This window comes from Macaca nemestrina, chromosome 1, assembly GCF_043159975.1.
Source record: "Macaca nemestrina isolate mMacNem1 chromosome 1, mMacNem.hap1, whole genome shotgun sequence".
Taxonomy (NCBI): Eukaryota; Metazoa; Chordata; class Mammalia; order Primates; family Cercopithecidae; genus Macaca; species Macaca nemestrina.
Window position 1 is genome coordinate 106,252,910 of NC_092125.1, and position 11,878 is coordinate 106,264,787.

At 49.4% G+C, this 11,878-nt stretch overlaps 1 protein-coding gene across 2 annotated transcripts; it reads left to right on the forward strand.

The window, feature by feature from the left end:
* The first annotated feature begins 705 nt into the window (after positions 1–705).
* LOC105497936 (S100 calcium binding protein A2) lies at positions 706–6,742 on the forward strand. Of its 2 annotated transcripts, none has more exons than XM_011769477.3 (3): positions 706–847; positions 3,364–3,517; positions 6,266–6,742. In XM_011769477.3, exons 2-3 carry the CDS (start codon positions 3,374–3,376, stop codon positions 6,416–6,418), a joined length of 297 nt encoding a protein of 98 aa, XP_011767779.1. In that variant the 5' UTR covers positions 706–847; positions 3,364–3,373; the 3' UTR covers positions 6,419–6,742. The 2 variants fall into 2 exon arrangements, with proteins under 2 accessions (XP_011767779.1, XP_011767780.1); XM_011769478.3 differs by lacking the exon at positions 706–847 and adding an exon at positions 1,705–2,044.
* Positions 6,743–11,878: the final 5,136 nt, after the last annotated feature.

An 11,878-nucleotide genomic window follows, 5' to 3' on the forward strand; every position in this document is an offset into this window, starting at 1 on the left:
CAGGCTTTAAAAATTTTTTTAATTTTAATTCATTTTATTTTTACTTTAAGTTCTGGAATACATGTGCAGAACGTGGTTTGTTATATAGGTATACATGTGCCATGGTGGTTTGCTGCACCTATCAACCCATCATCTAGGTTTTAAGCCCCGCATGCATTAGGTATTTGTCCTAATACTCTCCCTCCCCTTGCCCCCATCCCTCTCCCCTCAACCACCCACAGGCCCTGGTATGTGGTGTTCCCTTCCCTGTGTCCATGTGTTCTCATTGTTCAACTCCCACTTATGAGTGAGAACACACTGCCTGGCTTTAAGGGACAGCCATGGGGATGCACTGCAGTTTCTGAGCAGGGAGGGCCCTGCGGAGGCCCTTAGTTAAAAGCAAAGAATGGCTGTGAAAAGCGATGCATTGCGCTCCCTTGTCCCTCACCCTCAGTGTGAAGGGTTTTTAATCTGAGTTCTACTTGAAGTAGGCTTTGGTGGGAAGACAAGTAGCATGAGGGGTTTAAGTGCTTAGGGCAGCAAGGGACACTGGGTGACTGTGTCAAGGTGTAGAAGAGGACAATGGGGGCCCCAAGGCCTGACTTCATGTACACTGCTCAGGCTGGCCCCCAAGTGGCACGGTGACCGCCAGGAAGGGACCAGCCTGTTCTCAGTCTGATCCTCCTGCCGTGTCATTATCCAAAGCTCCTCCTGGCAGGGCCGGTTTAGGGTCTCCGTGCCAGTGCTTTCCCTGCCAGCCTGGGCTGGGGCTTCCACCTACTGCTCTGGGACTGCTGCTGCCCTGGCCCTGGGGGAGGAGGGTGGTGCCGCTGAGTCACTGCCTGGGCATCTGGGCCTGGAACCTCGGGTGAGTCACTGAGGGCTGGGGCAGAGGGGCTGGGGGAGGGGAAGAAGCTGCTTGACATCTGGAGCAGGGAGGGGAGCTGGGCCACAGGAAGGGTGGTGCCCTGATGCCCAGACTGGGGTTGGGATAGACAAAGGGCCAAGGAGGAAGGGGCCCTGGGAGGGGGGCAGCCCTCCCTTGGGCTGGGCTCTGAATGGCCACAGTGTTTGCCTTTCTCCAGGTCTGGGGAGGACATGTGTGTGGGGGCAGTGAGAGAGGGCTGTGGCTGGGAGCTCTGCTTCAGGCCTGGACCCTGGCTTGGGAAGCTGTCTGGCTGGTATTTTCAGCCCTAAGTAGGGATGTACCCCTACCCACCCACCCAGCCCTCATGCTGGAGAAGAGGAGGCTAAAGTTTTCCTATTCACCCTTTAACAGCTCGGGACTTCCTTAAACTCCCCACAGACTGTTACCCAGCTCAGCTGGGGCTGTGTGCAGAGCAGCCCCATTTCTCCCTGCTTCCCCATCCTTCCAGAACCCTTCCTACACAGAGGGACCTTCCGAGGTATTTCTAAGCACACTTAGTTACTTCATTACCTCATTAAGAGGTATACTGGTGCTGGCCATTAAAATTAACTCCACTTCATTCATGTCCTGAAGTCAGTCCTGTCCTTCTTCTCCTGATGTCCCCCAGCTGCCTCCTCTGGCCCCCAGCTTCCTAAGGGTGGCCCCAGGTTGCTTCTGTCTCTCACACACAGGCACATGTATGCACATGAGCACCCGGCCGTGAAGGCCCAGCATGTGCCCGCAGCCTCTCACACAGGAGTGGGCTGTGACTCACAGGCATGTCATGAGAATGAGGCCTGGCACCAGTCTCCAGGCCCCAGAGCAGGGTTGCCTCCCCTCACCCCTGGCCCAGGCTGCCCAGTCCCCATGACACCTCCCACTTCCTACTGTGGCCTGGGTGGGCTCAGGGGCTGCCCTTGACCTGGCCTAGAGCCCTCCCCGAGCTGGTGGTGGAGCTGGCACTCTCTGGGAGGGAGGGGGCTGGGAGGAAATGAGTGGGAATGGCAAGAGGCCAGGGTTTGGTGGGATCAGGTTGAGGCAGGTTTGGTTTCCTTAAAAAGCCAAGTTGGGGGCCAGTGGGGCCCGCGTATAAATCCTCACCCTGGGAGCCTGGCTGCCTTGCTCTCCTTCCTGGGTCTCTCTCTGCCACCTGGTCTGGTGAGTACCTCTGTCCTGCTGAGGGCAGGGTGGGGAGGACCCCCGTGGGTCTCTGTCTCCACAGTTCTCTCATTCCAGCTTCCCTGGTGGGATCAACCTGGGCCTCTCTGGGCCTTCCCCCTTGGAAGAACCCTTTGTGAAGTGTTGACTGAAGGGTTTTTCTCCAGGTTCCTCTGTGAGGTCTCAGTGCAGCGGTTGCTCTGAGGCCCTCCTCTGGATATCCCAGTCTAGGGGCCCTTCTTTGGGGGTCTAGGCCTAGGAGCAGGAGGTGTACATGTGGGTGGTGCTACAGTAAGAATCCTGAGGTTTGTTTGTTTGTTTTTTTTTTTTTTTCCACAAAGTCCCGGCTTCTAGCAAGACTAAGGAGCAAAAGGCAGGGGTCTCAAGTGCAAGACTCTGCCTGGGTCATGGTCCCGAGCAGCAAAGCTCTGCCCCCTGCCTGGGTGAAGGCAGGGCCGGCAGGATGGGCCCAGGGCTTGCCCTGCCTCTGGCATAGCTCCTCTGGCCTCACCCTGAAACCTGCCTAACCTTTCCAGGCTGGTCTGAGTATTCTCAGAGGCCTTGCTGCTGAGTTCTGTTCCATCCTGATCCCAAGGCAATGAACATTTCATATCTTTAATTCTAATTCCAACAGGATCCTTCCTGGTGGAGAGGATGTTAAGTTGCCCCCACCCTACTCATGCCCCTCTCTGCGTAAAGGCTCAGGGGCCTTCAGGGTGAGGGGAGACACATTCCCCAGCCTCTGGGAGCTCCTAGTCTGAGAGAGGAAACGCCCCTGCCCAGGGGAGCTTCCAGTTAGATGGCAGAGAGAGACGCCTCTGGCTTCAGGAGCCCCGAGTCTGAGGAGGGAAATGACTCCTTCAGGGAGCTTCCTGCTCCTAGGTGTAGCTATGGCTCCTGCCAGACCGCACAGGAGCCCCCATCTGCCAGCTGGTGCATGTGGCCCTGCTCCCCAGCGCCTGGGCAGATGCCGTCAAAATGGGGCTCTGGTCACCCTGTCATTTCCCTTCTGGCAGACACTCAAGCGGGGAGCCCTGCCCTCAGGGGGATGGCCCAAGTGCCATCAGAGGAGGCTTCGGGCCCTGCCATTGGTGACTCCCAGACACAAGGGAAGCTTTAGCGTCTGCCCTCAGGGGACGGCGGAAGTATGGCCCCCGGCCTCAGGGAACCACAGTCTGAGGGGGACATGCTCCCTGCCTTCCCATTCAGAGAGGGGTTTTGTGAGGTGGCTTGGGGGCACAGGGCAGAAGTGGATCCTGCAGGCCGAGCTAAGGCCCCAAGAACCTCAGCAGTGTACCCATCACTTGGCACCTCTGCAGCCACAGATCCATGATGTGCAGTTCCCTGGAGCAGGCGCTGGCTGTACTGGTCACTACCTTCCACAAGTACTCCTGCCAAGAGGGCGACAAGTTCAAGCTGAGTAAGGGGGAGATGAAGGAACTTCTGCAAAAGGAGCTGCCCAGCTTTGTGGGGGTGAGTGGCACAGGCCTCTGGGGGAGGTCCTGGTGTGAGTGTGGGGGTGCAGGTTAAATCTCTCCCCCAGTTCCGGGTGCCTATCGATGCAGGTACCAGGGTGGGGCCCAGCCCTCTCTCCACTTTTGCTTCATTGCTCCACTGGAGTGGAAATGAGGCCAAGTGGGAGTGCTTTATCAATGGCTGTTTCCTGCAGCATTCCAGAGAACTGTGTGCTGTGAGGGCCTTCAGGGTGCATCTGTCTAATCCTGTTATTGGAAACTTCAGAAACCAGAGCCCAGAAGGGAAAAGTGATTGTCCCAAGATCACACAGTACTGGCACGTTCTCTCTCCCTTTTTCCTTTTTTTTTTTTTTTTGAGACGGAGTTTCACTCTTGTTGCCCAGGCTGGAGTGCAATGGCACGATCTCGGCTCACTACAACCTGTGCCTCCAGGGGTCAAGCGATTCTCCTGTCTCAGCCTCTTGAGTAACTGGGACTACAGGCGCATGCCACCACGCCCAGCTATTTTTTTTTTTTTTTTTTGAGACAGAGTCTGGCTTTGTCGCCCAGGCTGGAGTGCAGTGGCACGATCTCAGCTCACTGCAAGCTCCGCCTCCCAGATTCACGCCATTCTCCTGCCTCAGCCTCCCAAGTAGCTGGGACTACAGGTGCCCGCTACCATACCTGGCTAATTTTTTGTATTTTCAGTAGAGACGGGTTTTCATCCTGTTAGCCAGGATGGTCTCGATCTCCTGACCTTGTGATCTGCCTGCCTTGGCCTCCCAAAGTGCTGAGATTACAGGTGTGAGCCACCCTGCCTGGCCAAGTTTTGTATTTTTAGTACAGACAGAGTTTCACCATATTGGCCAGGCTGGTCTCAATCTCCTGACCTCGTGATCTACCTGCCTTGGCCTCCCAAAGTGGTTTTTGTATTTTTAGTAGAGATGGGGTTTCATCATATTGGTCAGGCTGGCCTCGAACTCCTGACCGCAGGTGATCTGCCCTCCTCGGCCTCCTAAAGTGCTGGGCTTACAGGCCTGAGCCACTGTGCCCAGACTCCTTTTTTTTTTTTTAAATGGTGGGGGGGACAAGAGCTCACTCTGTCACCCAGGCTGGATCATAGCTCACTGTAACCTCAAACTCTTGTGCTGAAGCAATCCTCCCAAGTAGTTGGGACTACAGGAGTATGCCCCCATGTCTGGCCAATTTTTATTTTTGTAGAGATGGAGTCTTGCTATGTTGTCCAGGCTGGGCTTGAACTCCTAGGTTCAAGCAATCCTCCCACCTCGGCCTCCCAAAGTATTGGAATTACAGATGTGAGCCACTGTACCTGACCTCTTTCCATTTTTATATGTCAAACTAAGAAATTATGTAGGGAGAGAAAAGCCCAGCTAAGATATACAGTCTGGAACATTTTGTGGAGAAATGCATCAACCTTCAATTTGTCCCTCACCCTCCCTATACTGACTCATTGGTGATTTCCAAAGTTAGGTGTCAGGCTTTCAACACATGAGGCAGGTCCTTCTTTCCTTTTTTTTTTGTTTTGTTTTTGTGGTTGGTTAAACTTTTCTAATTATTTTGTCTAGTATTAAAAAAGTGTTTTTCAGCCGGGCGTGGTGGCTCACACCTGTAATCCCAGCACTTTGGGAGGCCAAGGTGAGCGGATCACAAGGTCAGGAGATTGAGACCATCCTGGCTAACACGGTGAAACCCTGTCTCTACTAAAAATAAAAAAATTAGCCGGGCGTGGTGGTGGGCGCCTGTAGTCCCAGCTACTTGGGAGGCTGAGGCAGGAGAATGGTGTAAGTAAACCCACGAGGTGGAGCTTGCAGTGAGCCGAGATTGCACCACTGTACTTCAACCTGGGCAACAGAGTGAGACTCTGTCTCAAAAAAAAAAAAAAAAAAAAAAAAGTGTTTTTCAGCTGGGTGCCATGGCCCAAGCCTGTAATCCCCATACTCTGGGAGGCTAAGGCAGGAGGATCTTTTAAGCCTAGGAGTTCCACCAGTCTGGGCAACATAGCAAGACTCCATCTCTACAAAAATAAAAATTGGCCAGGCTTGGTGGCATACGCTTGTAGTCCCAGCTACTTGGGAGGATTGCGTGAGCCCAGGAGTTCGAGGTTACAGTGAGCTATAATACAGCCTGGGTGACAGAGTGAGATCACTCTGGTTGCCAAGACCAGCCTAGGCAACATAGTGAGACCTTGTCTCTACTAAAAATAAACAATTAGCTGGGCGTGGTGGCATGAGCCTGTGGTTCCAGCTACTTGGGAGGCTGACGTGGGAGGATCACTTGGGCCCAGGAGGTTGAGGCTGTAGCGAGTTGTGATTGTGCCACTGCACTCCAGCCTGGGCAACAGAGGAAGACCTTGTCTTAAAAAGTAAAGTGTTCTTCTTTTCTGAATCCATCTGGCTGGTGTTGGGGAGCAGCAACCGTCGGTTTCTGCATCAGCAGAAAGGGGTGATGATACCTACCTCGCTGGGCTCCTGTGGGATTCGAGCTGATGCACGCTCAGAGGAGCACCCAGTGTCCTCCCTGTGTCCAGGAGGAGGGCACACTGGAGATGCTCACCAATGAGTATCCGTCTCTCTCCTTACTCACTGGGCCCTCTTAGTAGCTCCCAGGGCCTCCTGCACACCATATACCCAGTTGCCCAGTGGGGAGGGAGAGCTGGGAACCAATTTGAGTGTGTGGGGGTCTGGGTGTTTGGTGGAGCTGGGGTTGGGGCTGGCTTGGTGATGAGTGTATTTCCTGTCACTTTCAGGAGAAAGTGGATGAGGAGGGGCTGAAGAAACTGATGGGCAACCTGGATGAGAACAGTGACCAGCAGGTGGACTTCCAGGAGTATGCTGTTTTCCTGGCCCTCATCACTGTCATGTGCAATGACTTCTTCCAGGGTTGCCCGGACCGACCCTGAAGCAGAACTCCTGACTCCTTGCTATGGACCTCTATGGACTCTTGATGCCTTTGAGTTTTGTATTCAATAAACTTTTTTTGTCTGTTGATAATATTTTAATTGCTCAGTGATGTTCTATAACCTGGCTGGCTCAGCTGGAGTGCTGGGAAATGAGGGCCTCCTGGATCCTGCTGCCTTCTGGGCTCTGACTCTCCTGGAAATCTCTCCAAGGCCAGAGCTGTACTTTAGGTCTCAATTTTGGGATTTCAAATACCAGCAAAAATTTGGAAATCGAGATAGGTTGCTGACTTTTATTTTGTCAAATAAAGACATTAAAAAAGGCAATTACCATCTACCATCACTATCATTTCATAAAAAGATAAAATTTCAATTCCAATAAAGGAGAAAAGGTATAAGTTCAGAATAAAGACAGACCTTAACATTTAATACTGCAAGTAATGAGTTGTACCAGGATCTGCTCAAGAGATATGAATTAGTCTAATCAACCTCACAAAGCTTTATTTAAAGGATTCCTTGTCAGACCGAGCGCGGTGGCTCACGCCTATAATCCCAGCACTTTGGGAGGCCAAGGCAGGCAGATCCCTTGAGGCCAGGAGTTTGAGACCAGTCTGGTCAACATGGTGAAACCCCGTCTCTACCAAAAAATACAAAAAATATAGCTGGGTGTGGTGGTGCATGCCTGTAGTCCCAGCTACTCTGGAGGCTGACGCAGGAGAATCGCTTGAACCTGGGAGATGGAGGTTGCAGTGAGCTGAGATCCCGCCACTGGACTCTAGCCTGGGCAACAGAGCAAGATGCTGTCCAAAAAAAAAAAAAAAAAAAAAGGATTCATTGTCAGAATACAGGCCATAGGCAGTGCTATGGTTTGAATGTGTTCCCCAAGATTCATGTGTTGGAAACTTTATCTCCAAAGCAACAGTAATTAGCAAGTGATTAGGCCATGAGGGCTCTGCTGTAATGAATGGATTCATGCTGTTATCACAGGAGCGGGTTCCTTATAGAAGGATGAGTTTGTCCCCCCACCTTTTCTTTCTCTCCCTCTCTTTGCCTTTCCACCAGGAGATGATGCAGCAAGAAGGCCTTCTCCAGGTGTTACCCCCTGCAGCTTAGACTTCCTGGCCTCCAGAATTGTGAGCCAATAAATATCTGTTTTGTTTTGAATACCAGTCTGTGGTATTCTGTTGTAGCAATACAAAACGAACCAAGACAGGCAGTATACCTGTTTTCAGAAAACAAGTGTATTGTATTCTATACAATACATTCTATATTGTATTGTATATTCTTTTTTTTTTTTTTTTTTTTTGAGATGGAGTCTCATTCTGTCGCCCAGGCTTGAGTGAAGTGGCATGATCTCTGCTCACTGCCATCTCTGCCTCCTGTGTTCAAGTGATTCTCCTGCCTCAGCCTCCTGAGTAGCTGGGATTACAGGCACATGCCACTACGCCCAGGTAATTTTATATTTTTAGTAGAGATGGGGTTTCTCTATGTTGATCAGGTGATCCGCCCGCCTCAGCCTTTCAAAGTGCTGGGATTACAGATGTGAGCCACCGCGCCCGGCCAAGAGCACAAATTTATTATCTCTCATGGTTCTGCGGGTAGACTGGGCTTAGTTGGTGGTTCTCACGTGGGGTCTTCCATGCAGTTGTGGATGGAAATCAGAGTTAGAGTAATCCGAATGTTTGAACAAACTCAACATCTACGGTAGCTTGCTTAACATGCATGACAATTGACATCAGATGTGAGCTGGGAGCTCAGCTAGAACTGTCAGCCGGAGTGCTTACCGTGCATGGCCTCTCTATGTGGCTTGGGCTTCTTAGAGCATGGCAGCAGGGTCCTGAGAGGACCAATCTCAAAGTGAGCATTGCATGAGGCCCACATGGAAGCTGGTAGGCTTAAGATTTATTTATTTTAATTTTAATTAAATTAATTAATTTATTTTTGAGACAGGGTTTCATTCTGTCACCCAGGCCCAGGTGCAGTGGCATAATAATGGCTCACTGCAGCCTCCACCTCCCAGGGTCAAGCAATCCTCCTGCCTCAGCCTCCCAAGTGGCTGGGACTACAGGTACACGCCACCATACCTGGTTAATTTTTGCATTTTTTGTAGAGACGGGTTCACCATGTTGCCAAGGCTGTTCTCGAACTCCTGGACTCAAGCGTCCCACCTGCCTTGGTCTCCCAAAGTGCTTGGAATATAGGCATAAGACACCATGCCTGGCACTTCTTAAGATTTATTTCAGAAATCCCAGGACATCATTTCTGCTGTATTCTAAGGATCAAAAAAAAAAAAAAATCATTATGTCTGGCTCAGATTAAGGGGAGGAGGAGAATTAGACATCTCTCTCTCTCTCTCTTTTTTTTTTTTTTGAGATGGAGTCTCGCTTTGTCACTCAGGTTGGAGTGCAGAGGTGTGATCTTGACTCACTGCAACCTCCACCTCCTGGGTTCAAGTGATTCTCCTGCCTCAGCCTCCTGAGTAGCTGGGATTACAGGGGTGTGTCACAAGCCTGGGTAATTTTTGTATTTTCAATAGAGACAGGGTTTCACCATGTTGGTCAGGCTGGTTTTGAACTCTTGACCTCGTGATCTGCCTACCTTGGCCTCCCAAAGTGCTGGGATTACAGGCGTGAGCCACCGCGCCCAGCTAGACATCTTTTAATGTAAAGAGCAGCATGCATAAAATTGACGGTGACCATCTTTGGAGACTAAATACCATAGTCTGTCTTCTAGCAACAGCAATTTACATCCCTCCCATATGCAAAATACACTCATCTCCTTCCCAAGACCCACAAAGTCTCATCTCATTAAGGCATCAATTTGATGTCTCTGATCTTATTATCTGAGACAGGTCCAGAGATATGAATAAGGCTTCTCATGTGCATTTCCTCCAGGACGGCTCCTCAAAAGTGGCTCCTCTTGGCCTGAAGTCCTGTGAAGAACACAGTCGATGTTCACAGGTGAGATAAAGATAGATAACTGCCATCCAGGCTTATTGGCTCACGCCTGTAATCCCAGCACTTTGGGAGCCTGAGGTGGGTAGATCACTTGAGCTCAGGATTTAGAGGCCAGCCTGGCCAAAGTGGCAAAACCCCATCTCTACTAAAAATACAAAAATTAGCTTGGCGTGGTGGCGTGCACCTGTAATCCCAGCTACTCGGGAGGCTGAGGCAGGAAAATCGCTTGAACCTGGGAGGTGGAGATTGCACTGAGCTGAGATTATACCACCACACTGTCCAGACTGGGTGACAGGGCGAGACTCTGCTTTTTTTTTTAACACTCCTATTCTTAAGGGTGTGTTGGTGTATTGGAGGCACAAATTGGTGCATTGGTCCATAGCAATTCTGAAATTGAGTCAGACACATGTCACCAGATTCTTGTCTAGGGCTCAGTTCTGCTTGGCTCTTGGTTCTTCTTGGCTCTTGGCTTCCAGGTTCTTGACTTCATTTTCTGAGTTAACTCTCTATTTTCCACAAGAAGTATCTGTGTTTATAGCTAAGTAGCTTTCTCAGCCTAGTTCTTGCCCATTTGAAGTTGAAGACTCAAAAACTTCTTTTGGTTTTAAGCCATCTTTGTCCGTTTTAGTCCAAAATGATATAATTCGTGTAAAAATATGGCCTCACTGTGCATCAACTTATAATTCACTTAATAGACAAAGCCATACCTACAAATCTTTTTAAGATTGGTCTCTCTCCAGCTTGGACTGAGAGTCAGGGTGCTGGGAGTAAATGCCCTTGAGATTCCTAAAAGCCTTCTAGTCTGAAAGAGCCTAAGAGGCACAATTCTAGAATTATTAGACGTTGTATTATTTATCTGAGAAGATCTGGGAAACTTGCCCTTAAATATTTTTGAGGTCTCATTACAAGGTCTTACCTTTGACTTACTTCATCTTTATCCTGAGATCCTTTCTATTGTCAGGGATCTGGATTTGATGTTTGCCCCAAGGGCATTTATTAGTTTGAGAGTCATTTGCTGGCTGGAAAGACTGTACTGGGCCCTCTATATTTCCTTCTAATTCTTTAAGAAGTTGAGTAGTTCCTTCGTTTTTTTTTTTTTTTTAGATGGAGTCTTACTCTGTCGCCCAGGCTGGAAGTGCAGTGGTGCAATCTTGGCCCACTGCAACCTTTGCCTCCTGGGTGAGTAGTTCCTTCTTTAGTTCAACATTTTTTTTTTTTTTTTTTTGAGACAGAGTCTCGCTCTGTTGCCAGGCTGGAGTGCAGTGGCACGACTTGGCTCACTGCAACCTCTGCCTCTCGGGTTCAAGCAGTTCTCCTGCCTCAGTTTCCCTAGTAGCTGGGACTACAGGCATGCACCACAATGCTCAGCTAATTTTTTGTATTTTTGGTAGAGATGGAGTTTCACCATGTTGGCCAGGATGGTCTTGATCTCCTGACCTTGTGGTCCGCCCACCTTGGCCTCCCAAAGTGCTGGGATTACAGGCATGAGCCACCATATCTGGCTTAGTTCAACTTTCTAGTCTCATATTTTATCATAGGCAGCCAGAAGAAGCCAACTGGTACTTTCATATTCTGCATAAAAATCTCCTTACTCATATCCATAAACTGATTAGGTACCTTTCTGTTTTCCATGTAACCACAGATAACAGTGTTGCCAGACATTCTGCTATTACCTAATAGGATCTCTTTTTTCTAGATTCCAGTAACAATTTCCTCACTGTCCTTCAAATCATTACTAATAATCTTCTAGAGACCCTTCCGGCTTTCACCCATTGCCTGTTCCCAAAGCCAGTGACACCTGTTTCAGTTTTTTTGCAATAGCAGCATCCTACTCTTGTAGGTCGTTGATGAAAGATGCAAGGAACCAGCTCATGCTAACTTTCTAAACTTTTTTCTACCACTTCCTCTATCATTACACCTAGGTTTCTATTTGGTCCATATTGCAAGATATGCCATGGTCTGACCAAATATATTGTCATTTCACAACAAAGGTCCTGACTTTCCAGCCTGACATATTGGGTCATCATATCTCACTACCTTCCTCCCTCTACTTAGCCAAGTTCACATTTTAGATTTTAGAGGTGGAGTTTCACCATATTGGTCAGGCTGGTGTCGAACTCCTGACCTCGTGATTGTCCACCTCGGCCTCCCAAAGTGCTGGGATGACAGGTGTAGCCACTGCGCCCGGCCCCTACATTTTAGATTCTTTTACTTGAGGATTCCACTTTAAAATATCAAATTCTCTACTAGTTAGGGGTTTTTTCAACTATAAGTTACAAAAAACCTAACTAATGCTAGCGGCTTCAATTGTCTTATACAAGAAGTCTGGAGTAGGATGTTCAGGTTTGATTCAGGATTCCGGAGATTCCATCTTCTGAGACCCAGTGCCTTTTCATTTTTCAGCCCTTTATTATATATAGGACATCTACTGTTTTCCTCATAGCTTGTTGTTTCATGATCACACTATGGCTGCTATACCTCCAGGCCTCACAGTCCATGTTCCAGG

Coding starts and splice junctions, on each gene's coding strand:
- LOC105497936 (XM_011769477.3), top strand. CDS start 3,374: ATGATGTGCAGTTCCCTGGAGCAGGCGCTGGCTGTACTGGTCACTACC. Junction 3,518..6,265: donor AGCTGCCCAGCTTTGTGGGG/GTGAGTGGCACA, acceptor TGTCACTTTCAG/GAGAAAGTGGATGAGGAGGG.